The sequence below is a fragment of the Ananas comosus genome, linkage group 6 (assembly GCF_001540865.1).
Source record: "Ananas comosus cultivar F153 linkage group 6, ASM154086v1, whole genome shotgun sequence".
NCBI lineage: Eukaryota > Viridiplantae > Streptophyta > Magnoliopsida > Poales > Bromeliaceae > Ananas > Ananas comosus.
The window spans coordinates 7,910,212-7,938,120 of NC_033626.1; the positions used below are offsets into that span (position 1 = coordinate 7,910,212).

Below are 27,909 nucleotides of genomic sequence, written 5' to 3' on the forward strand. Positions count from 1 at the left end.
ATATGATCTAATAGGTGAAAATGGTCAAAAGAGTAGATTTAACTGTGAAAAACTATCAAGCACCAATTGCTTGGTGCTTTTAAAAGCACCATATCCATACTCTTTATATATATAGATGAAAGAGAGAGAGTGTATGTGTTGGGCTAGAATACTATCGTTATCAAGCGGACTCTATTGCTATCAATTTATTTTAAATGATAAAACTTTTAAAAGGACGATCGATATTTAGAAACCAAATTTTATACTTTTCAGCATTGTCTCTTGTGCATCAAGTGAATATAAAAATAAGCAGCTAAAAATAAACATCCTTCAAATATTAATGATAGCATTTTTGTACTCAAATCAAGAGTGTTGATTTTATTTTAAATAATTTTTCAAAAAAATAATAAAAATTAAACTAATTTGAATTTTTTTACACTATTAAACGAGCAAACGTCTCGTGTGTGTGCGCGCTAAGAACACAATTGGAATGCTATCAATAGTACGTAGAATGTGAACAATGCATAATATAAAATTTTTAATCATTGGATTTCTAAAATTTATTATTTTGTGGTGATACTATAATAGATTCAAGAAATACAAAACTTATAAAATATAAAATCTACCTATAATTAATAGAAACTCTATGTACAAATATAATAAAATCACTACTATAGGTGATTGGAAAATGGCCGAAGTCCACCTATGGAAAGCCCATGCTAATTAGATCTGAAAATTTAGTTTTATTCACCCCTTGCTACTGTTCAAAATTTTTACATTTATTCTAAAGTTACTAAAATACTATTCTAAAATCAGTTTTTGAATTAAATCCTATAGAAAATAAAAATATTTAAAATTTTTTCAAAATCAATAAAAATATTTTGACTATCCAAAATCAAATAAATTATTTTTTAAAATTTAAAAAGATATATTAGATAGGCTAAATTACAAAAAACCCCTCGTTAAAATCTAATTTTTCACTTTTTCTCCTGTCATTTAAAAATCTACACTTTGTTCTCTTGTAAAATGAAAAATGTGTCCTTCACTCCAGTGATCCGTTAGGGTTCCGTTATAAAATATTTTTTTATGCCAAAAATACCCTCCGCCCTCTTTCCTGTTGCTTCGTCTTCCTCCGCCTCGCCGCCTCGCCCTCCTCTACTGCCTCGCCCTCGCCCACATCTCTGTCCGCGCCCACAAACACCCCTTCGCTCTCCTCCGCCACCTCGCCTTCGCCCTTGTTGCCCTTGCCCACCTCTCTATCCACGCCCATCTCAATTTCCTCCCTACTATCGCCAAAATCGAGGGACGCCGAGGGTGCAGGAGGAGAAATGGAGTAGGTGGAGAAGAAAATGGAGAGAAACCGCGGCCTATCGAGGCGTGAACAGCGGCCGATCGAGGCGGCAGATGAGGAAGATGAGGAAAGAGACGAAAGTGGTGAGGGACAAAATGGTCATTTTATCTTCACAGTTCACACCGTACCTTTTTGTGAATATTTTTTATTTTACAAGGGAGCAAAGTGTAGGTTTTTAAATAACAAGGGAGGAAAGTAAAAATATCGGAATTTAATAGGGGGTTTTAATGTAATTTAGCCTAGTAGATATTATCCGAGCCGAGCCGAGCCGAGCCGAGCCGAGCAAAGCTAAGCCAAACATAAGAAAAAGGGTCCAATCGAAAAAAGAGCGACCAGAAAAATCGCCAATATCCACTCCCCCTCCCCTCTATAAATGTCCTCACAAGGAGGAAAATAGAAAGAAGAAGAGTTTAGAAGCTACTGGACAAGCTGTGGGAGAAAAAGAGGGATCAAATGGGCCTTCTGGACAAGCTGTGGGACGACACGGTGGCCGGCCCCCGGCCGGAGTCCGGCCTCGGCAAGCTCCGCAAATTCTCCTCCTTCTCGCCTTCTTCCTCCTCCTCCTCCATGGCCGCGCCGCCGGCGATTGACGTCACGGTCACCCGCAGCATCACCATCGCAAGATCGCCGCGCAGCAGCATCTCTGCCGATTCCGGCTCTCTCCCTTCCTCGCCGGCCAGCGTCCCGGACTCGCCTCTTTCACGTGAGAGACCAACTTTTCTGTACAACCACGCCAATCCCCAAATCGATCGCCTTAACCTAATTAATCAAAAGAGAACAAATTTATATATAAGAATAACTATTCTCAAACAAACTAGCTAGGGAACACTCTTTACATGCGGACGCCCTAACTAACAACGACGGGTTCTGAGTTTGAATCCTGTAAAAAAACTATCGATTATCTTATATTATAAATTTGATACAAATTAATAATATTGTGATTATTTTTGCGAAAGATATATAATAGATTGTGCGGGTCATATTACGTTGTTTAGAATGGAATACAGGGTTTATGATGCCATTAGAAAAGCGAAAAATGATACATAATATCACTATGTGCTATTGTTTTGAAATTCTTTATGTAGCCTCAACGCCCCGCGGTGATTGGAGTCGTTTCTTGAGGAAACCTAAGCAGATGGCAGAGGGAATGGAGACTGCGGAGCCCAGAAGCCCCACCGTATACGATTGGTAAACTCCTTTTTTTTCTTTTTCTTTTTTTTTTTTCTGGTCACATATGACCATTAAGTATGTTAGAACTATGTGATTAATTTTCATCCATTTGTAGATAGTTATCTAAACTTTAAAAAATTTATATTTATCGTATAAACTTTTTTTTTTTTTTTATAATTAACAACCTAAGTTTAGATTTTATCAATTTAAAGTGATTACCAATAGCTAAATGATCAAGAAATTGATAGATCTATATTGGCATGCAAAAAACAATTAAAACTAAAAACACTCCAATGTCCAGAATTATAAATAGAATAAAAATAACTTACAAAATGCCATAGAGAAGAAATTCTTAATCAATATGCAAGAACGAGAAGTCTGACTATGATATGAACGCCACCAACCAAACTTGGGTAATCTAGTTTTTCCTTCTGTCTCAGGCACTATCCTGTATGATGTGGAACAGATAGTAATTTTTCACCAGAATGTACGTAAGAAAGTGGCAAGATTAGTTACCTTTTATACAAAGTCCAGATCAACTTCTGATTAGAATTTTATTTAATTTAAATAGATGAAAGAGAGATAAGACATACTATATCAAACAATTATGGGATAATTGCCTATATACCCCTCATACGCTCGGATATATCCGATCTACCCCTGCTTTTTTTTTCTTTCTAAAATACCCCCTCATATGTTCCATCATTATTCTAAAATACCCCTGCAGTTATCCTCTGTTAGCTTAACTCGGGTTAAACATGGGTTAAATGTATACTAGAGTTAAAATCTAAATAAAATACCTATTTTGCCCCTACCATATTATACTAATTCCTTAAGTTATCCTCCTCATCCTCTTCGTCATTCTCCTTCTCCCTCCTTCCCCTATCGTCGTCCCCAACCCCGACCCCAACCCCATCGTCGCGGAGAGGTTGGCGACCCCTTCGACCCCCCGCTCCTCCTTCCCCCGCCCCTCCCTCGACTCCCTCCTGTCCCTCCTCGAAGTCGTCCTCTCCAGGCGCTTCCGCTGGGGCGACCACCTCCGCCCCTTGGTCCCCTCCCCGCGCGCCTCCACCGCCGCCAACTTCTCCGCCCTTTTGAAGCGCAAGCTCTGTGCCCCTCCAGGAGCTCCTCCATTCCAGGACCGGCTCCTCCACAAGCTCCTCCTCCGCCGCTCTCGTCGTCATCGTCCTCCTCCTCCGCCGTCTTGGCCGGCGCCGGGAGCAAGAGGGCTGCAACGACGATCCCATCTCGCCCGAGGCCATCTGCGTGCCGGAAGCAAGAGGGCACGGTGTTGCGCGCGGAGGGGAGAAGCGTGTGCGCGGTCCACGGTGGACCTCCCTCTTATTATATATATAAATAAATATATAAATATATGTATATATATAATTTTATATATATATATATATATATTTATATAGCATTTTATTTATATAATAGAAATATTATTATATAATATTTTATTTATAATTTTTTAATTATTTATTGATATTTTTAAATATATAACTCTTATATATTATTAATATATATTTATTATAATTTTAAATATATTTAATCTATATATAAAAATTATAATAATAATATATATAGTATTAATTATTATATATTTATTATATAGCTGAATTTTTTATTCCGAAATTTTAATTGGTGAACGTATAATATCCGTATAAATCACGTATCTGAAATAATTGCCGAATTCATTTTTTAGCCGTATTTTTCAACTAATTTAAAAATTAAAAGACGAATTATATCTGTACCGAATTTTTACCGAATCCGAATTAACTAACTATACCTCTAGCCGAATCCGAATCCGAATTAGCTGAATTTTTTATCCCGAAATTTTAATTGGTGAACGTATAATATCCGTATATCTGAAATAATTGCCGAATTCGTTTTTTAGCCATATTTTTCAACTAATTTAAAAATTAAAAGACGAATTATATCTGTACCGAATTTTTACCGAATCCGAATTAACTAACTATACCTCTAGCCGAATCCGAATCCGAATTAGCTGAATTTTTTATCCCGAAATTTTAATTGGTGAACGTATAATATCCGTATAAATCACGTATCTGAAATAATTGCCGAATTCGTTTTTTAGCCGTATTTTTCAACTAATTTAAAAATTAAAAGACGAATTATATCTGTACCGAATTTTTACCGAATCTGAATTAACTAACTATACCTCTAACCACCAAGGTTCGTTTAGCTGCGATCGATCTCATCTGTTCATCTGCTCGCTCCCGACGTGCTTTATTAATTAATTGATATTTGAAGGGCAAATTAGAAAAGTATTTGCTATATGAAAGGTATATAAGAAAAGTTAGTTACGGTACAAGGGTATATTGAAATGGGCAAAATGGTAATTTTCCAGAGATAACGGTAGCTCACTGACGGAACTTAACTACAGGGGTATATTAGAAAGACTTGGAACATAAGAAGGGTATTTTCAATATTAGCCTTCTAAGAGGGGTAAATAAGAAAACCGGAAACTTTTCAGGGGTATATAGGCAATTGCCCCAACAATTATATATCTGTTAGGATTGACCTTTATTTATAGCAAATCCATATTTGAATATGATTAATTGTGCCACAATCTCTCACTTGACCCATATTAGCATATTCCGTATAGGGATATATTATATTCCAAACTTTATAGTCAAATATCTTAAAACTTACTTAATACTTAACTCAAACTAAAGGACTACAATGACAGGAACTATGGCGGTCCACCTCTTCATAACGAAATTTTCCTTCCATAATTACCGTATCATCTTCACCTCTTAGCCGAGTACTTTATATGGCACAACTTTATAATGAACTAAAAACTATATATCCATTTTCAAATGAGGCAAAATTTTATGTCTACAAATGGTCCATCACACCTCTATCAAAACTATAATTTTTTTTGGAAGAAGATAAAATGTTATAAAATCTTACATATCAAAAGAACTAATCAGACCGATACTACTAACATGATCTATATATGACTCAAGTGTTAGTCCCTTAGTCATTAGGTCTGTTATCATATACTTGTTACTAATGTATTCAATCATAATATAACATTCCTCTATTTTCTCTTTCACAACAAGATATTTGGTATCTAAGTGTTTATATCCCGTTGTTATCTTATTGTTATTGGCGAAGGAAACTACAGCTGAGCTATCACAGAAATCCTTATTAGACGAGCAATGAAGTCCACAATCTTTAAATCTGTGATAAAATTCTTAAGCCAAATAGCCTGTGATGTAGTCTTGAGATATGCAATGTATTATGTAGCCAGCCATGGTCGGAGGGGCAATAATACTCTATTTGATGCTTCTCTAGCAAGCAGAAAAATATATGAAGTTGTAGACTTTTTGGTACTTGGGCATCCAGCAAATTCGGAGTCCGAGTACGCAATCAGCTCCAAGTGATCTGATCTCCTGTATATTAGCATATGATTTAAAGTACCCTTCAAGTACGTCATAACCTTTTTAACGACCTTCCAATGCTCCATACCCGGATTACTTTAGTACCCGCCAAGTAATCCAACGGCAAAAGCAATATTCGGACATGTGCATGTCTGTGCATACATAAGATTACCGACGCTAGAGGCATATGGTATGTTTTTCACCTGTTCAATTTTCAATTGGTTCTTGGGACACTAAAAAGTATTAACCTTATTTCCTTTCTGGACAGGGGCAACACTGGCTTACAATTATGCATTTCAAAATTTTTCAAAACTTTCGTTATGTAGGCTTTTTAAGATAGATCGAATAAACCTTTATGTTTATCCCTCTTAATATCAATACCAAGAACATATGAGATCTCATCTAAATCTATCATTTTAAAAATTTGAAAAAGAAATTATTTAGTATCATGCAATATCCCAAAATCGTTGTTGGCAAGCAAAATATCATCGACATAAAGGATTAAAAAAATTATTTTACTCCCACTATCCTTAAAATAAATACATTGATCAACAATGTTTTCCTTGAGCCAAAGGACAAAACAAATTCTTTAAACTTTAAGTACCATTGTCGCAAGCCTTGTTTTAGTCCATATATTGATTTCTTTACTTTGCATACGAAATATTCCTTTTCCCTTTGTGAGAATCCTTCTGGCCGATTCATACACACCTCTTCATAAAGATCCCCATTTAAAAAGTCAGTTTTAACATCTATCTAGTATAAGCAACCAGAGCCATAATAATACGAAAAGATTCTTTTTTCCTTTTTTTTTCATTTTGAAACTTTATTTAGGATTTTATTCTTTATAAACCATAAACATATTTTGAAACAGGTATATGAAAGTATTGATTTTTATGTTTAATCTCATAGTATTTTTGAACTTGGTGTCACGCCCTGAGACCGCCAATTAGGCACTCTCGGGCACGTGCTACAGACCCGCCGAACAGGCAAGGCCTCTCTAACCACACCAAGTGGAAATATAATCCAACCTGTACAATTATGCATGAAATGGATACATAAAGCATCAGAGTTATACTACTAACATGTAATCCATTTTAACTTGAACTTTAAACATAAAGTTTACATCATTCAATCTATTCCAAAAGATTACAAATTTTCATGGTTTTACAAAATGTTTCTTTATGGACCTCTCACTCGGTCTATCTATTCTGCGACGCCTTTGCCGTGATCTCGTGCCCACTGGCGATGGATGTGAGAACTTTAAATAAGTTTTTAGTGGGTGCAAATGATGAACGTGACGCTCTACACTCACTTGGACCAAAGGGAGCATTAGTAGATAATTTTATAATAACAGACATTTCTACTATAGAAATGTAATAATTTAAAATACAACAACAATGCCTCAGTAATACGAGATGCCACTACATTATTGACTACATATTTACCCAATTTGCCACTATGCTATCATGTCATAGTTCTACTTTACTATTCACCTCATTTCATACCTTAACTAACTAACTAGTTTGGTTTCACTTTCTTACATACAACCCATGTGCATACTCTTTATGCCACGCGTCACTAACAATTTATTTGATTAGTTCTATTGTTCACTACACCACATGAAGAGCGGAGGGAGATCGTACTGCTTCCAATTGGTAGACATAACACATCTCATAGAGAGCCGAGGAGATTGTACTACTCTCCAATTGGTAGGCACTTGACGTCGAGGGTGATCAACATTGCCATGCCCGATAGCCACTTGGAGTCGAAAGGGATCCACATCTCCAAGCACTACATAAGGAGTCGACAATGATTAGCATCTTCAGGCACTGCCTGAGGAATCGAAAATGATTGACATCTCCGTCTACTACATTGTGAGTCGAAACATAATCGACATCTCCTACTTGGTCATTCTGGAATGTCGCGACCTATGTCAATGTCACACCTTAAGTTCTCTTGACTTCTAGGGTTCCACCATGTCCAACTCACATACAATTGTTCTCTAGCTTATGTTTCGTCTAGAGTTCTCGTGTCAACTTAGGTTTTGACCTAAGGTTACATGCCACACATGTTTAACCTACACAACAAGGTTCTCCCAATGCTCCTACATTTCTCTCTTTATCATTATAGCGGGTTACAAACCTTATTTCTCTAGGTTAAGTGTTTATTAGCTAACTTGACCATCAAAACTTGTCAACATGAAACCAAAATATTTTTAGTCTATAGCTTACTCATGTTACTTGCATTTCCACATGTCTATTACATACCAAAGGGTAAAAACCCTAATTCCTCTAACATGCAATCAATTAGAACCTTCGAAATCCCATTTGGGAGGACCCTAAGACCAAAATCTTAAAATGCCAACTTACCTCTCCTCTTCTAGGATCCAAAACGTAGATGAGAAGGGCTCCTTCCTCCAAGAGCTTCCTCTTGAAGCTCCCCACTATTTGCAAGCTCCCAACATGACCATTCCCAAGGTTTAACAATGGGATCTAAGGTTTCCTCTTTGTTTCTAGAGTGAGAAAGAGGAGAATGAGAGTGAGGGAGAGGGTGGCTGTGGATTAGCGTTACTCTGAGAAAACTCTATTTAAAGGGTTGCTATAATAGCAACTTAACCCCTCAACTAATTCTATTTACAACAGACAAAATAGTTTGTTCGCCGTGATTCGGGCGCACACACGATCTTTGGGGCGTACAAATAGAAGGTGTATAGTGTCACCCTTTACGTAACTACGCATGGAAGTATTTACGGGCGCCTGCTAGTCTGCTTGCTTCACAAATTTGGGCGCCCGCCAGACACTTTGGGCATCCAAGTTTGTTGCACAAGGCGCGCTCTCGGGCTGAGCGTTCGAAATGTAATTCGGGCACCCTCAAGCAACCATCTGAAATGTGATTCGGGGGCCCGCAGGACACTTCGGGCATCCGAATCTACTGTCCAGAAGAACCAACTCTCTGGTTAGGAGTTCGAAACTTTTTCGGGCACCCACAACTGGGATCCAAATTAACATCTGGGCTGGAACTCAGCTTTCTGAATTTCGGAACTCTGTTTTGATCCCAATCGCTTTCAATTTGATCCTAACTCGGTCTAAACCTTTTTTAACTCCATTTTAGTCATTCTAACATGATGAAATCCGCACTTTATCAATTTAGCTAAAGTTCGATGCATTACACTTGGTTTCAGAATTTCAAAATACTTGATTTTGTGATCTAATTTTACAGGATCATAGATATTTTACACGAAATATATTCTATCAAAATATTTTATTAAAATTGAGACAAATATGTTATGATTGTGTATTAAAATCAGAACGTTTGAGATTTAGATATCTATTTCTAAAAAGAATGTAAGAGTTCAAAGTAACATCAAAATTGTTAAACTTGGCATATCTATGTATTCCAAAATGCCCTATAGTTAGGATATGTTTCTTTTAACTTTTTTTTTTGGTTGTATTATTGGCCTTTTTAGTACTGTATATATTATTAAACAGCCAGATTCATATGATTAGTTAACTTATATTCTGGTTCACCAGACTAAATTAGTTCTCTCTTTTACGTTCCCTTTTTATCCATAATTTATATTTTTATTATTGAAATGTTCTGTTTGGGATAAAAATCATTTTACCAGGTGATAAAAAGCAGTTTCTTATAGAATGTAAGCTTGTCAAGAGTAACCAATTTACGTTAATCTTGACTTGAATTAAATGAGAGAAAATTAAATGAAACTAGGAGCTTGTTGGGATTCAAAAACTTCTATTCTGATGCCATATGAAAGGGCAAATAACTCCATAAAAGCTTAAGCTGATAAAGAATGAATATTTTGTAATACATTCAATAATGGGTTTCATTTTTTTTTTTTTTTTTTTTTTTTTTTTTTTTGTCATGCAGGGTGGTGATTAGTTCACTAGACAGATGAGGATGAGACAGAGAGGAAGGGAACCGAATAAAAACTTAAGTAGGTTTGGAGTGCTCCTATGTGTGACACAGAGTCTGATGTTTGTGCTGTAAAATCTGTGTATATATGGTGCAAATTTTTTTTTTCTGGGTTTTTTGTAATAACTAAGTGAAGGTGGGTATTGTATAGGAGGGTGAGAAGAATGAGAAATATATAGGACGAAGGAGATTAAGTACATCCTCGGGCCTTTGAGAGATCGATCTCTTTATAAGGGTTATGTGAGCTTGTAACATAGGATTGCCCTCTGTTTTATCCATCTGAGCATGCTTTGTGTTTAATGTGTTTAATGTTTGTCACAAAATATTGCTTTGCTTTTTGTGGATTTCGCTGTATGAATTCTGGGTTCTAATTTCTCTAAAATAGGAAACTATATGTGATTTTATGGGATATGTTCTTCATCGGTTGAGGCATGATTTTGAACATGCCACAAATGGTGACGATAATAATACAGAATGTGATCATGGAAAGCTGTTCAACCTCGTGAAATTGGGATTGTTTAGATGTATGAATGTGTTATGTAGAATATATTTCTTCCATTTTTGGTTTGGTTTGAATGCATGGATATTTTGTTTAATATATCTTTTTGATTCACTTAAGAAATTTGTAGTTTTTAGTCAGACGAGGAGCGTGATCAAATTTTAAGCATGACAAATTATATTCAGTTTTGAAAATCATGTTCTCGGAATAGCTAAATCACCGTATAGGTGAAATCTTTTATATTACCAAACTATGGATGTCACGGCATTTTAAGGTGAGCGAAAATGGTTGGATAACTTATTCTAACATCTAAATGGAGTTCAACTTTGCCTTTTACTAATAAGTCTCGTCAAAGTTTAAATATATTGGTTTAACTTGTACTACAGTGTATGCAACTGAATGTGGCATCAAAGAGATTTGCCGCCGGATAAAAAAGAAATACGAGTTTCCAATCCAAGGGCGGAACGGAGATTGCTTTATGAGATCTGCAGTTCAAGACCCCAATGATTCCCAGTACGTAGTTTCTTTCGAGTGTAACAAAGTCGAATTGTTCATGGCTAATATAATGAAAATGACCATTTTAGTCCACTTTTTAGGGGATGTTTGGAATATCGGGGCATTGATTTTGGCATGTTTCGATATTTGAAGTCGGTACTTATCCTTACATTCCGTATTGGTGATAGAACGAGCTTCCGATTTCATACGAACACCCGCTTATGCTTTTGTCCAATTTGCTTTCATCTGTATATGAAAAAATTGTTCTGTTGTTCCAGAGAGGTCGCGGACGAAATCAAGTGGTCAAATATAAAAGTTGATATTACAAATTATTTCAGTTTGCAAACAGATGGGGACGTAGCTCATATGGTAGAGCGCTCGCTTCGCATGCGAGAGGCACGGGGTTCGATTCCCCGCGTCTCCAATTACCCTTTTTCCTTTCTTATTAGATCTTTTTTTCCCCTGTTGTTTGTGCTCCAACTACACTTTCCACTGTTTAGGGGACTCTAAAGTCAAAATGATACTTGTGCCATTATTCTAAGTCAAAATGATAGAAACATTTCTTTGTTTTACTTTTGTAAAGCCTGTTTTGCACGGCATGATTATAATCTAGATTTAATTACACTTTATTTTATTACACTTTAGGATCGAGTAGTATTGGAAATTATGAATGCATTTATGATGAAAATCATATAAATTTTACATAACTTTTAACTTGGAAAAATTACAATTATCCAAGATCTAATCTCGGCTTATTTTACAAACTCCTCAACCTGCTAAATACTTGTCTCGGTCGTTAGCACGTTTTTCTTCTTCATAGTTGATCTTTCTCGTTACGAACCGACAACCAAAATCGATTGCAGTATACCGCCCAAATCCCTAGGATTTTGATGGTGCCCTAGAGTGAATTGAAGAGAGAGAAAATTTCTATAAAGAGATAATTCTAATTTTCTCTTGGTAGAATTTATGATCATCCTCATGGATTTATAAGCTATAGGGGAGATAGCAATCCTAATTTGATTCTAACTGGATCCCCGCAAAAATAAAATATAAATGGAATATGAATTATCTCTTAAGTTTATTCCTTATCACATGTGGATTAGGAATATTATAGATAAATCCAAATGTGAACCAATCCTAATATCTCCCAATTGTACACACTTCATACATATTCATATTTTTTTAAATCTCATATATATTCTCTTATCTCGTTCAACTCTTCGTACTGTAAATAGTGTGTATGATTATTAAACGAAAAAAAAAAATCAAACATAAGGAGTGGTACATTTAGTCACCATCCATCTAACATAACACTATTACTCCACATCTCATTTATACCCCAAATCACTTAGCAATACCAGATCATAACATCTCTAATTCCTATCATTAAGCAAGCTAGATCTCTCATCAACACATTTGTACTCATGATTATATAGACAACAAATATCAACACAGTTATCTAGGCTATGAGTAATAAATCATAAGTGTGCAGTCAAATTTTTTTTTTCCTTAGGTATCTCATGCCAATTTATTTCAACTTGACTGCTTTCCTAAACATGTTCCACTCGACCAAATGAATCATGGCCCTTGGATATCACACTAAAATAATATCATCAAGTATCCACTTCATGATATAGTTTTAAGTTTGAAAGGAACGCATGGCTTGCACAGCCACAAAACAGGGATCAATTTCGTCACTTCCATGTGATCGATCTCGCACATGTGGTATGATCGTATGTTAGTTCATATGTTATGGTAAAGCTATATCTAAGGACACGTCATGTTCGAAACACCATATGTATGCTAGTTTTTTTACAAATCAATACAACCACCCACATAGTACTTTCTTTACATTCGACTCATATAGGCCAAGTAGAGTCATGAATTATCTCACTGTCGACTTTATAAAGTCTCATTTAGCTCATCTAAGGCGACATTTATAATTAAAACACACTACAATAAAATTGAGTTTTAGTGGCGATTATTTTTTAAATTAGCGGCAATTATAATTGCCGCTAAATGATTCCGTGGCAATTATGATAATTGTCACTATTGGTAGGGTCGCTAAAAGTTATAGCGGCATTTTTTCCGGTGGTTGGTAAAAATCTAAATAAATGCCGCTAAATACTACCCAACAACAACTATTATAAATGCCGCTATAATTAATTATAATTGCCACAAAATATATACTAAATAATTATTCAACAACTATTATAAATGCCGCTATAATTAAATATAATTGCCACAAAAAATATACTAAATGATTGTTAAATAAGAATTATAGCGGCAATTGTATTTAATACTAAAATGCTTGATTCACAAAAAGGTACTCCAATAAATTGAAATATTTAAAAAAAGTCATAACCAAAGAGCATTAATAATTTATAACAAATAGTCTTAACTCTCCAATTACAATCCTAATATTCAAATTAAATTTCGGATATAAGTTCTGACAACAAAGAACTTATTTGATTTTAGCTAAATAATAACAAATTCTAAATGATACTAAATTGATGCACTTTAAACCACAGGTTACTAAAGTGAGAAAGTGCGAAACCATACTAAATTGATACACTTTAAACTATAGGGTATTAAAGTAAAAAAGTACGAAACCACAGGAGTGGTATTTGAAGTTTTTCCTAAATTTTATGGAGCTATTTATAAGTTTTTTTTTGAGAGGGCTAAATGCAAAAAAAGCCCCGAATAAAATTTAATAATAATTCAGATAACAAGCACCGTGCTGTTGGATGGTTGTTGAGGGTAGGGATGTCAACGAGTCGGATTCGGGGCAGATTTTCAAAAATCCGAACCTGGACCTGACTCCAAACTCGAAATCCAAATCCGAATCCGAACCTGACGGATTTTAAAAATCCATATCCAAACCTCAACCCGACAAAAAAATCCGACACCCGAACCTGAACTTGAACCCAAACTCGAAAATCTGACCTGAAATAATTATTTCTCTTTTCAAAATTTCAAAATATATTACATTAAATCTAAATTTTTAAAAGGCTAAATTACAGAAACCCCCAATGTCAAAACCCGATTTTTCATTTCCCCCCCTGGCATTTAAAAACCTATACTTTGCCCTCTTGTAAAATAAAAAATATTCACTTCACCCCTTATAGTTAGTGATTCGTTAGGGTTCTGTTATAAAATATTTTTTTATGCCAGAAATACCCTCGGCTCTCTCTGCTGTTGCTTCGCCCTCCTCCGCCTCGCCCTCCTCCACTACCTCGCCCTCACCCACATCTCCGTCCGCGCCCATAAACGTCCCCGCGCTCTCCTCCACCGCCTCGCCTTCGCCCTCGTTGCCCTTGCCCACCTCTCCATCCATACCTACCTCGATTTTCTCCCTACTGTCGCCGAAATGGAGGGACGGCGAGGGTGCAGGTGGAGAAGAAAATGAAGAGGAACCACGGTCGATCGAGGCGCGAACCGCAGCCGATCGAGTCGGCGAATCAACAAGACGAGGAAGGAGACGAAAATGGTGAGGGGCAAAATGGTCATTTTGTTATTACAGTTCACATTGTACTCTTCTGTGAATATTTTTCATTTTACAAGGGGATAAAGTATAGGTTTTTAAATGACGGGGGTAAAGTAAAAATAGGATTTTGACAAGGGGTTTTATGTAATTTAGCATTTTTAAAATATAAATTCAAATATAATATAAAATTTTTATATACAATATTATATAATGTAAAATAAATTCAGGTTCGGGTCGGATATAGTAAAAATCCATATCCATATCCATATTCACCAGATTTTTATTTTTAATATTCATATTTAAAACTGTATTCATTTAATATTAGATAAATCTACTCCATTCGTGTTCCGATTCAGCTAAAATTTCGGATATCCGTGCCCGTCGACATCCCTAGCTGAGGGGGACCAAGCTGCAAGCAGTAAGATCACCCTTCAAGGCTTCAACCCGGTCGAACCTTCCAACCCGGTTTACTTAAACCGGTCCGACAGAACCGGAGACCCTGTATCACTTAAGTAAGCGTCCGTCTCCTTAGCCGCCCTTTTCCCGCCGTCGTGGAAGAAGCTACTCGAAGCGAGGTTCGATTATTTCGCCCCAATACCCATCTAAATTCCCCTCTCGTTGATCGGCATAGTTGCGAATTAGAAGGTATGAGCATGCATGGATTTGATTTCTCTAATCCCTAATTAGGGTTTTTGCCCCTAATTTTGTTGAATTTATATGTGATTTAGAGAATTTCTTGTGATGTTTATATGATTGCTAGGGTTTTGGGGGTTATATCATGCTCTCGAGAATCTCACAGCTTGGGGTGCGGATCTTGAACGAGGCCAGATCGGGTAAAAATTCGGATTGTTTCTCCTTTTTTTCTTTTGTTTTCAGATTGGAATTTGAGAAGTGGAGGCGATTCTAAGGTAGCAATTGAAGTGTGCAATTGTTTACGTTTTCCATTATAAAAGTTTGCAGTAAAAATTCCATTTTTGTGTGACCAGTTAGAAGTTGGATTTAGGAAATAATGATGCAAATAATTATTGAAACTAGTATTTTGTCGATTATAGAAGTTTGCTTTATCAACTCCGGGGGTGTTCAGATTGATGAACTTGCAATTCGACAGTCAATCAAGTTTATTAAGAGTAGGGACATTAGTTTTGCCATCCATTTTGTAGATAGCGATAAAATCTTGTAGGTAGTCATGGCCTTAAATTCTTGAGATTAAATTTCCTTTGAAATGGTCCGAACTCATCTTTCATAGAAAAACCCATTATCTAGCCTACGTCTAGACTGTGAATCTCCCCTGCATTATGTTAGTTGAGGGCAAGACTGATATTTTTAATCTTACCAAACTTAGGCCTCGTTTGGCATCGTTGTCGGTTTTCTATATTGTAAATATTAATTCTATATAATTTTATAATGGTGGAAAGCCTTCTCTCTTGTTGTCATGGTTAGTTAGCATGTAACACTCTGGCCAAGTGATGAGACAACTTGTTCTTAAAAAAAAATTGGGAGCAAAAAAATGTTGCTTATAAATTTTGGTTTTTTGTTGCCAACCAAATACATTGGATGCAAGGATTGCAAGCAATCCACCATCCCTTTCTACACAATGTCATGTAGAAATTTTATTTTATAAAATAGAAAAACGACAACAATACCAAACAAGGACTCAATTTTCACCCGAACTACAATTACGTCAATTCAAACGCCTCCTAATGGGTTCAATTCAAACGCCTCCTAATGGGTTCTTTGTATTAGATCAATCTGTTTTTGTGACTGAAATTTTGCATTTGACATTTTGGTAAGCTTTTGTGTTAGAGCTCACATATAGTTGCAATCATTGTTGGGCATTTTCTCAGTTATATGATAGGCTCTTGTTCTGTGATTTGGATGTTAGAAGTTGAAGTAGATTTTTTGTTTCTTTATTTGATACAAAAAATACACTTATTTTGCAGGTCAATCTTGTGTACCTAGAAGTGGCTATAATAAAGACCGCCTCCCCCCCTATTTAAACCCTGTGGTTAGTTTCGGTATCATTTTTTTTTTTTTCACTTCATAATGAAATAGTTTTTACGCCTGATGTTCTTTCGATGGATCTCCTTACTGTTAACTGTTGCTTGTTTCTAAAATGCTGCTGTTTATGACAAAGCTTAGCGGTTTTTCTCTGGATTGATGCAGTTTATGAAAATATAAACTGCAAATATACGTTACTTTTGCATCAGAGTTGCTATATTATTAGATTCTATAGGTACAATGACCTATTCAGGGTAGATCAATTACGATGTTGAAGGTTGTCTTGTATAGGACTTGGTAAATCACTCAGAACCAACCGGCCATGGCTTATTGTGATCATGCCTTCCTGGTTAGAACTTTGTTCTTATCTTGACCTAACAGCAGATATCGCTCATTTTCAGTTTGGCAATCTCTCGTCACTATTGATAAATAGGGTTATGTTTTTTTCCCTTCTAAAAAAGTTAGTTCCTTTTGGAGCTAATATAGTTATGTATATGTAGATATTTCCAATTCCTTTCACAGCATAGAGGACTATTACAAGTATTGTTTTAAGTGTAGGCATGAGTGTGATATGGCGTTGTAGTAAAGGATTATTGGTTGTAGCAAGAGCATGACAATCAGATGTTTTACCTGTTTTCTGGCTTATTAATTAATGACTGAATATGTGGTAGAAGAGAACTTAATGAAACTAAAGTGAGTTTGCTTTAGAAGATAAACTTCCATTACTAGACGGCTTTGTGGGGGTAAACAATTTTGATAATAAGTAGCTTAGATTATGATATATCGATATAAGAATTGGGCATTGCACTTTATACATTACAAACTTACGATTGTTTGCCACTTTTTAACCAAATAAAACATATGATATGCTGACAATTCATTTTTGTTGGAATTACCATCAGTATCGGTTTCAACATGACTTGACATGGATATATTATGAAAATCTGATTCAAAGTTGTTACTAGAAATTCAATAATGATGTTTCTCAAATTTTGCCACCGGATAGATTTATCGTGGACATTGAGCAGAGAATACAATAAGTTTCTCTGAATAGTAACCTGTTTTGGGTATCCGGTACTCGCCCCGGTACCGAATTTTGAGAATCCGCAACCCGCTCCAATATCGACTTCTGTGGATCTGGTACCGATTGTTGGGATTCCGCAACGGAAGCGTCGAATCGGGTTTTTACTATAAACCTGTCTCTTCAGTAGAAGCCGAATAGCCGATACAATCACAAAAGAGAGACAAACAACCAAAAAGAAAATATGCGGGTAAAATAAGATTCATTAAATAAGAGAAGATACATCCGACTTCTCGTTTGCATAGAGTAGCTACAACTTGAGCCCTCTTTCTGAATCTCTCCTACCCTTTTCTCGTCTTTTATAAACCCACAAAGAAGACAACTCTCTACGTGCTCTAGGTGCACTCAAAGCATATAGGTTTCTCTCTCCTGGTACGACACCACCCAAGCGATTTCTCAGCCGTACACTCTCCAAAAGCATCTCATCAAGAGCTGTTTATAAAGCTCCACCAAAACGTACTCCAATCCTAATATATTTAGGATTCCTACTTCAATAAATATTTAAATCTTAATTGATTTATCTCCAATAGATTTAAATACTTATCATAATCTAGTTAAATTCATACTCTAATTAATATTTAAATCTTAATTTATCTCCAACAGATTTAAATATTAATTCATATCCAACTAGAATTAATCTACAGATCTAACCAAATCCTATCATTTTCCACCTTTGTTGGATTTGTAGTCTTCAACCGTTGCGTCGAGCTCACCATGCAAGCTCCATCTTGAGCTTGTCTCCTCCGCTCGATGTCGCCGTATCACCGCTCCGCCTCGAGCGACTGCACCTCCGCGAACTTTTGGAATCCAAACTGTCTTCGCTTCCGTTTTGACTATGCTTCCGTTTTGACTATGCTTCCGTTAAGAACGTATAAGTTTCTGCGCTTGTTCGCCTCGCACACGACCTGATCTCGCTTTCGGACCCTCGTAATTTACCTGAAGCAGAAAAATTGCAATTCTTAGAGTCCAACGCGCCTAATGAGATCAAATTCTGCTTCAATCTAGCAACGTGTCGCACACCTGTTAGCATCCTCACGACCCTATCGTGCATTCGGATCTTCACCGTGTCGACTCCCAAAACTTTGCTCGTTGTCCCGTTCCCTATCAGAGCCTTTCCACCCTTAATTGCTTTATAGGTGGCAAAAGACTCTTTATCTAGGCAGACGTGAAAGGAGCACGCCGAATCGAGCACCCACGCATCATCCGAAATTTTCGCACCTTCGGTCGTCGCATACAGCACATTAGAATCGATCATCTCCGATTCTGCCACTTGCTCCATCACTGATATCGTCTCATTCTGGTTCATGACAGTTTTCTCCTTCCGTCGCTTTAACTTCTTCAGATCATTATGAAGTTTTCGACAATTGCGCTTGATATGCCCTTTCCTATGACAGTAAAAGCACTCCACCTCGGATAGCGGCTTCTTCTGTCGATCTCCGGTCGCCGATGTTGTCGTCTCCTTTTTCGCTGTCACCACCAAAGCAGTATCGCGGCTCTGCGTAGCGGACTCCTAAGTCATCTTCTGCATCTCGTTCAAGAGAAGTGCCGCCATGACCATCTCCACGCTTATGGTCTCCTTGCTATAAAGTAACGTGGTCACCAAATGCTCATATGCCGTCGGTAGTGAAGATAATAAAATCAGCACCTTATCCTCATCATCCAAATTGACTTCGATACTGGTCAACTGGGCCACTATTTTGTTGAACTCATTAAGATGCTCATGTAGGCTCGCCGTTTCCTGCATTCGCAACGTAAATAATCGTTGCTTCAGGTACAACTTGTTCGTCAGGGATTTGGTCATGTACAGATCTTCCAATTTCTTTCACAATTTCGCCGGTGTCGTCTCGGCGGCTACATTGTAAAGAATCTCATCTGCTAATAATAGATGAAGCGTACTTAGCGCCTTCTGCTTCATCTTCGTCCATGCCGCATCCGTGAACTCCGCCGGCTTTGCCTCCTTCCCGTTCAACGTTTCATCCTAATCCTGTTGTATGAGGATCGCCCGTACTTTAATTTGCCATATTCCCAAATTATTCTTACCGTCGAATTTCTCGATTTCGAATTTCGTGGCCATCTCCGTCGATCTCTCTCGCAGATTGGTAACCTTAAGCTCTGATACCAATTGTTGGGAATTCGGTACTCACCCGGCACCGAATTTTGAGAATCCGCAACCCGCTCCGATACCGACTTCTGTGGATTCGGTACCGATTGTTGGGATTCCACAACGGAAGCGTTGAATCGGGTTTTTACAATAAACCCGTCTCTTTAGCAGAAGTCGATACAATCACAAAAGAGAGAAAAACAATCAAACAGAAAATATGTGGGTAAAATAAGATTCATTAAATAAGAGAAGATTACACCTAACTCCTCTTCTGCATAGAGTAGCTACAACCCGAGCCCTCTTTCTAAATCTCTCCTATCCTTCTCTCGTCTTCTATAAACCATAGTTAGTTAATTTGGATTCAGCAAAAATTCAGTATAGATATAATTCGGATAAAATTCGTCTTCTAATTTTTAAATTCGTTGAAAAATACTGCTAAAAAATGGATTCGCCAATTATTCGGATACGTAATTTATACGGATATTATACGTTCACCAATTAAAAATTCGGGATAAAAAATTCGGCTATTAAATTAATTTTTTTTTCTCTCAAAATTTATGCTATTAACATAAATACTCATATTTTTTAAGAAATAAGAATAGAGAGCTACAAAATTAAGCTAATTAAGTACAAAAAATAGTCAACTATATTATGCCTCAAAATAAATAATTAATTAAGCAAATAACTTTATACAAGAATTATATTTATCATTAAAAAATTGGGAATAAAAATTCTTCTATTAAATTAAAATTTTTCTTTAGATATACTATTATCATAAATAATTATAATTTATATATATATATATAGTCACACTCTCACACAAAAGGGGCAGGTGGACCTCTCACTTCTGCACGGTCCACGAGGCTGAGTGCAACCTCGTGGACCCCGCCATTTCCCAACCCCCTACACCTCCTGGACCCTGCCATTTCCCAACCCCTATACCACGATTTCTTCTTCCTCGCTCCGCCAGTTGCTCCTGGCGCCGGCCAGGGCTGCGGAGGAGGAGGAGGTGGACGCCCCACGGCCCTCTTGCTCCCGGCGCCGGCCAGGGCGGCGGAGGAGGATGACGATGACACGAACAAGTTCGGCGACGAGAGCGGCGACGACGCGACTCGCGGCCGCCAGTCCGCGACCGCGAGCGCCGTTTTTTTGGGCGAATTGTTCGCGAATCGCGAATAATTCGCGGATAATAAAATAACACGATTTTTTTCGAATTTTTCGAAAAAATACGAAAATGGCCGTTTTAAACGTATCTTCAAAAATCACGAATAATTCACGAATTATTCGCGAATTTACTAACAGAGCTATAAACCCACAAAGAAAACAACTCTCTACGTGCACCCGTGCACTAGGTGCACTCAAAGCATATAGGTTTCTCTCTCCTGGTACAACACCACCTAAGGATTTCTTAGCCGTACACTCTCCAAAAGCATCCCATCAAGAGCTATTTATAAAGCTCCACCAAAATGTACCCCAATCCTAATATATTTAGGATTCCTACTTTAATAAATATTTAAATCTTAATTGATTTATCTCCAATAAATTTAAATATTTATCCTAATCTAGTTAGATTCATATTCTAATTAATATTTAAATCTTAATTTATTTCCAACAGATTTAAATATCAATTCTTATCCAACTAGAATTAATCTACAAATCTAACAAAATCCTAACAACCTGTCTGCTCTGCTCATACCAAAAAAAAAAAAAAAAAAAAAAAAAAAAAAAAAAAAAAAAAAAAAGGAAGAACAAGGAGAAGAAGCAGCTGTCTACTTTGTTATATTGTTTCTTACTTCAGCATTATATTGTTTGTGATATGATTTTCTATTGACAGGAACAATTTCTGTTTAACATATAAATAATATGTATGAGCCTGATCTCTCTTTACTAGGTCACCATTCTTGGTGAATAAATCAAGTTCATGATTTCAAACTTGATTATTGGGTTCCTGATTTCAAATTTCATTGCACCATTATGTTGACAGAGTTTCTTCTCATTTTCAGAAGAATCTTCTCTTTTCTACTGCAACAGCCACCGAAGGTCAGGACAAAGGCAGTGAAGAAAAGGATAAGTAAGATTTTGATTCTTTAACCTGCATATTAGCTTAAATGTAAAGATTTCTTTTTTGATCACTTTAAGTTTCAGGATTTGTTCAATGGAGATAACCTTTTATAGTATTGGTTATTCTATTTGGTCTTGTATGACTACTCTTTATGTGGAACTACATCTACCGCTTTCTATATTTTCTACCTTTGGTTATTATGTCTCGACAACACTGGATAAATTGCAGCACTATTCCCTAAACTTTCACTTTTGGTTCTTGAACTATTAAGTTCGAAGTTACTAGTCCCTAGACCTCTAAAAGGGTTTCACGTAGTTCTATATATGAATATATTTATTATAAGAGAATAACTTATTGTTTACACTTAGTTCATCTGTACAAATATGTATTATGGATTTATCGACTGCCTTTTCTATCACATGTTTCAACCTTACCACCTATTACGTTGCAATTTTTTTCTCTATAAAACACTGTACCTCTGAATTGAAAGTATGAGATAGATGCAAAACCGATGAATTTATAGAGTATGAACAAACAGATGAGGTAGATGCAAGCAACAATCTTTACTCTTAAAGTAAGGACTAAAATGAAACGCTATTTAAAATTTAAGACCTTATTAAAAATTTTGGGTCTTTAATGTCGAAATCAAAAGTTTGAGGACCAAAATAAAACTTTAATCAAAGTTTGGGGACTGATGGTGTAATTTACTGCAGTGGCATTGATTATTACTAGTGAAATACCCGCACGATGCTGCGGATTTAAAATTTTTTTTAATAAATTTTAGTTTTTTATATTTTTAAATAATTTTATAAGTCTAATTATTAATTAAATAAAAGTTATATATAAAAATAATTTAATAGTTAATTTTATTTAAATAAAATTTATTAAAACGGCAACTTATTTTATAAAGATTTATGCGAAAAAAGATTTTAGATAAATATATCAAAATAATTTTTTAAAAAATAAATAGAAGGGAAATAAAATAATGGAAGAATTTGTTTAATAAAATTAATTATATATATACACACACGCACTATATTCTAAAATCTTACTCAAATTTAAATTATGTATTTTTTATACATGATCAATTAGATTTTATTATGCGATTTACTACGTGTATTATTAATAATTAATAATATTAATTAATTATATTATACAATGAATTTATTAATAAAATTCATTAATTAATTTCATAGAGTTTAGAGATTTAAAATTTAAATTTTGAAGTTTAAAATTTGAAAATAAATATTATAAATTAAATTTGAATTTAAAATTTAAAATTTTGAAAGTATCAAAATTTTAAATTTTGATAATATATATATATTAGATATATATATATATATATATAGAACTAGACTGGAATACTATTAATAGCACCAATGACTTGGTGCTATTACGTTTTTTGCCCTTAGATTAAAAGATGTGCTGTTAGGATGATATGGGCCTCCTAGGGTTGAGTGGGTGGTTGGTTGAATTGTATAATCGAACGGATGAAAATGATAAAAAAGATAAATCTAACGGCAGAAAACTTGATAGCACCAAATGTTTCGTGCTATCGATAGTATCCCAGCTGGACTCTATATATATATATATATATATTATTAATATATATAGAGGGAAAGAGAGTAAAGGGGGGCTTGGGGGGACATGTGTCAACCCAAGGTCCCCCCAAACCCTCCTTTAATGTAGAGAAATAGATTATTGTTTCTAATTGATCAGATCTTTAGTGCCTGATTTTCTTTGGGATGCTTGATATGGTTCTTAATTTTCAAATGTTGACCACTAAAACTTGCTATTAACTTTCGATTAGTATTTTTTAATCTGATCTAGTTTGAATGCTCATTTATTTTTCTTCAATCATCCATGTGTAACTTAAAGAAGTATTAAGAATTCTTAGAGCTCCTTGTAATGCCTGTTAAAAAGCTCATTGTTGCAGTCTATGAAGCACGGATACTTCAAATTTCATGCCGTACCCGTATCGGATACGTATCGGATAAACGGGAATGAAGTATCCGACATTTTTAAAAAATAAAAAAAATATCGGATACGGCTCGGATACGTGAGGGATACGGCGGGATACGGAGGGGGACATGGCCAGGTTCTTTTTTGGTCTAAAATTATCAAAGCTTAAAATTTTTTTAAAAGCTCACGTCCAAACCTATTGGAAAGAAGGAAAAGAGTGAAAAAACTATCAATCTCTGTTCAATTTATCATTTTCTCTATTTTTTTGCTCTTGATCGGTAGAAGGCGCTCCCTCTCGTTCTATCTTTACACAGTATTTACTTTCTTTCATCTAATTTGTCAATCTAGCATTAAGCAAACAAAGACTATAGAGAATATGATTTTTTTTCCTTCTCTATTAAATTGTTAGCATATTTTTTTATTACTATTTTAATTATAGAACTAACAAAACAAACATATATATTGAATGGCTAATTATCTAGTTTGTGCGACTATGTATCTATTGTTGTCATTTGATCAAGGTGGATGATAGTTGGTTTGATACTTTTTATACTATTATTTTATATGATTGATTATCTTTTTTTATGAACATATGTAGAATAAAAATATATTCCTTAATATAGTCCAGATATCCTGATTGTTCTCAATATATCATTACATATAATCAACATATATTTAAATATATTTAAAATAATATTTTATTCAAGTATATCCCGCGTATTGTATTCTAGAAGTTTTAGGAATTGCCGTATCACCGTATCCGTATCGTGTCGTATCTGTATCCCCGTATCCGTATCTGTGCAACATAGATTGCAGTTGATTTATTTCTCTTGTTGCTCAATCTTCTATATTTTTTTCCTTTCAAAGTGCATTTATCAAATTATCTCTTTCTCACTTTCCCTCTAATTATTCATTCATCTGATAGTCACCGTCTTCTAGTTCCTCTTTTTAAGTTGCTCAATAGCTCCTCGTATTATTCTTTTCCAGTGCAGCTCAAAATCTTCTGTTAGATAACCTATTAAGTAGTTAACTGCCTATAGATTATCTTCCATTTGGAAGATCACAATTTTCGTGGTTTCTTTCAGAACCAAACAAGAATCTGTGGGATGTGGTCCTGTTGTATTGCTTTGTTCTGTGGTGTGTAGAAGAGCTGGTTTGGATTTGGGATGTCTATACTTGTTTTCTTCTAAAGTTCAGTTAGGTGTGTTCTAAACTTCTTTTCTTATTAGTTGGAATTCTGAACAGAGAAGAAAAAACTGGTACATTGGATTCATTTGGCTCTCACACACATTTATTATATATAGATTTTTTTTTTTCTTTTTATCCTCTTTTTATGTAGATATTTGGAGTGTGATTGGACCTACCACGTTATTAATGTTCTGATGTTGTGTCTCAGAAGAGGACAAGCTTTACTAGCAATTATTGGCTGTCTGAAGTCTGATTGCATGAAACATTTAGGCTGAAAATTCCTATGCTAACTGGAGTTTCTTTGCTAATCATTATCATGTTGGAGACTTATGATTTTGCAACTACAGACATACTAGACATCATCTCTTAGTTGTGTTTGTCATCTTGGTTTGAAGATTCTGTGCTTCAGGAGTACTGATCGTGCAAATGTTTACAAGGAGCACTCTCCTCACAAAGATTTTGGTGCTCGTTGCAGGATATCTGTGACTTTCGTCAACAAGGATGGAACAGAAAAGCACATCAAAGTTCCTATTGGAATGTCAATGTTGGAAGCTGCACACGAAAATGACATAGAACTTGAAGGTTCTTATCTCTTTATTATAAACCACCGAGTGCTTTTTTCTGCTATACTGTCTGTTTTAGGTTACTATTCAGAGCTTTCTATGAAAGCCTTTATTTGATTTAACTCCAATAACTATCAGTGCTTCATTTACTGCTGAATTCTTGTTTGTGCAATATTATTCATTGTTCTTTATTTTAATATCTGGTTCTTTTTTCTTTTTTTTTTTTTTTTTGTCCTGGTTCGTTGCAGGAGCATGTGAAGGCTCACTTGCATGTTCGACATGCCATGTGATTGTGATGGTATGTTCTTGGTTTAACTTTGTGCAACTTTATGTGATATTAAGGACTTAATTACTTGAGAAAGAAAAAGAGAGATATGGAGATTGAGGACTTGCAGTATTACTTGACTAACAAGTTCCATTTAGGATGTAGGGTACTACAACAAACTAGAAGATCCTACTGATGAAGAAAACGATATGCTCGACCTTGCATTTGGGCTTACTGAGACGTAAGTGCGCCTTTCCTTTATAAATCTTAGCACTCTTGTTAGGACAAAATCTTGGCATTCTTGTTAGGGCTTCGACATAATTATCCCTGCAAAATAATCTATTTAACTACATCCAAAATTACTGTTTTTTAGTAAGTAGGGAATCATGTGGGTTCTCTAACAAGCGGCAAACTTTTTGCAAGTATAAGGCTATGTATTTGCAAAATTAAGTTCTTGATGCCACGCATGTATGCATGTAAATACTTAGTAGAATTTTCTTTTGGAGGGGCAAATGGGAAGTACCTTCATTTATTTATTTATTTATTATTATTGCCATTTATTTATTATTACTATTATTATTTTACATAATATACTTCTGAACATCTTTGCAGGTCTCGCCTTGGTTGCCAAGTAATTGCAAAGCCGGAACTTGATGGTATACGGTTAGCATTACCTGCAGCCACACGAAACTTTGCTGTTGATGGATTTGTACCAAAACCACACTGAATATGGCAGTGTATAAGCTTTAGATGTTGCTTCATGATCTTATGTGAGCATACAGTATACATATTTTTTGACCCTGCCATCTTTATGAAGATACCTGCATTCAGATGTATAATCCGAAAAAATTTTGTTCGATCTTTCATCTCTAATAAGTTATTTATTTGTATCAGCTATCTCTTTTCCCGAGGTTATGGGATTTGCACAGTACCTCTTTTCTTTAAAAGATTAGTGACAATCTTTTTTCCTTTAATAGCATAACCACTCGAGTGTTTCTTGTCTATCATTTTTGAACTGTAATAGCAATCTATGTAACCGAAATCAGTGTTACAACATGTTGTATTTGAGTAATAGTCATTGCAAAGAAAAGACCTGATCTTTTGCTTGAAGTTGCTTTGCTTTGAAGATTACAGAGAATCTTTACAAGGTGCTTGAAAAATTATGAGATAATAACTGTGAGTAGTTGGACTGTTTTAATGCAGAAAAATAATGTAGCCTCACTCGAATCTTGTGTGGCTTGGGTGCTGCTTTCATGTTGGTATATGAGACCTGTCCTACTCTTGCAGTTTAGTTATGCTGTCTTATGTACTTGGTACCTGTGATGTTATGTATAGTTTTATTGACCAGCAATGGTCAGATGCTAAGATCATAGCTTTCCATACCAGTTTGGGTAGTCACAGAGCCGTTTCTTATATCTCTCATCCTCTTTTCTGAATTGAACATCAGCATTCAGAAAATCACATCATCGGTTATATTTCTCTCGGCTGGCTGTATTGCTAAGAAGACTGGTTGTATTACTGAGAAGAAGCTGGTATTAGTGAGAAAGAATTGAATGTCTATCAAATCTATTCTTGTAACTTGCATTTTATATCTGAATCTCTCTTTATCCACCACCATTCTCTTGAGCCGTTCAGATCCACTTGAGTTTCTTGGCATAATGTGCAGCTGTAATTTATGAATTAATGCTGTCCTGCGAATAAGGCAATATGTTGCTTCTCTACAAGATTTGTTGTAACTTGTTCATAAAATCTATTGTAGCATTTCTGACTAGTTACTTGGGATTTATTGTAATGTTTATGATTGCAGTCGAGTTGACTTAAATGCTCGTGAAGTTGGAGACATTATTGCCTGGACTGATCCGCTAGGTGATGATCGGAAAGTAGATATCGAAGGCAGATATTAGAGTATTCCACAATTGACTCAGCAAACCAGGCCAAACAATCTCAGTTTAGGTGGCAATGTGTCTTGATTTCCCAGTTAATTTGCCGATCCAGGGTGTGGTTTGAAAGGTACTTAGCCGAGGATATCCAGCCATTGTTTCGTTGGAGATGTCATTCCCAAGCACTAATTAGTTTGAGAGAACTTGGGATTAGAGGTTTTGGAGTTATGGAGTATCTAAGAACAACTCCTAAGAATAAGTTATGACATTATCACACATATAATGAAGTATCTCGTATAAATATTGAAAAATTAAGAGATTTAGGTCTGACCATTTAGTGGCTATTACTCGATACAAAATTCAACACTAATTATGAATAGGGCTTTTTTTGCAAATGGCCCTCTGGAAAAATATATTTTTAAAAATAGTCACAGCAAATTTATATTTGCAAAAATGACTCTGGCCCTGCCACGCAAGCGCCACNGCTT

General features: G+C 35.6%; 2 protein-coding genes and 1 non-coding gene across 6 annotated transcripts; all 3 read left to right on the forward strand.

The window, feature by feature from the left end:
* LOC109711482 (dormancy-associated protein homolog 3-like) lies at positions 1,708–10,173 on the forward strand. Of its 4 annotated transcripts, XR_002216607.1 has the most exons (4): positions 1,708–2,033; positions 2,416–2,518; positions 7,509–7,784; positions 9,796–10,173. XR_002216607.1 is itself a non-coding variant. In XM_020234535.1 (3 exons), exons 1-3 carry the CDS (start codon positions 1,784–1,786, stop codon positions 5,679–5,681), a joined length of 390 nt encoding a protein of 129 aa, XP_020090124.1. In that variant the 5' UTR covers positions 1,708–1,783; the 3' UTR covers positions 5,682–6,282. The 4 variants fall into 4 exon arrangements, 3 of the variants coding, with proteins under 3 accessions (XP_020090124.1, XP_020090127.1, XP_020090126.1); XM_020234535.1 differs by lacking the exons at positions 7,509–7,784; positions 9,796–10,173 and adding an exon at positions 5,645–6,282; XM_020234538.1 differs by lacking the exons at positions 7,509–7,784; positions 9,796–10,173 and adding an exon at positions 2,941–3,185.
* TRNAA-CGC lies at positions 11,186–11,258 on the forward strand. Its single transcript has one exon. It is a non-coding gene; the product is annotated as a tRNA-Ala (tRNA).
* Positions 14,845–26,613, forward strand: LOC109711241 (adrenodoxin-like protein 2, mitochondrial). Its single transcript, XM_020234186.1, has 8 exons — positions 14,845–14,966; positions 15,082–15,154; positions 16,262–16,326; positions 21,505–21,572; positions 25,189–25,295; positions 25,525–25,574; positions 25,700–25,782; positions 26,154–26,613. The coding sequence occupies exons 2-8, from the start codon at positions 15,100–15,102 to the stop codon at positions 26,266–26,268; spliced, it is 543 nt and encodes a 180-aa protein (XP_020089775.1). The 5' UTR covers positions 14,845–14,966; positions 15,082–15,099; the 3' UTR covers positions 26,269–26,613.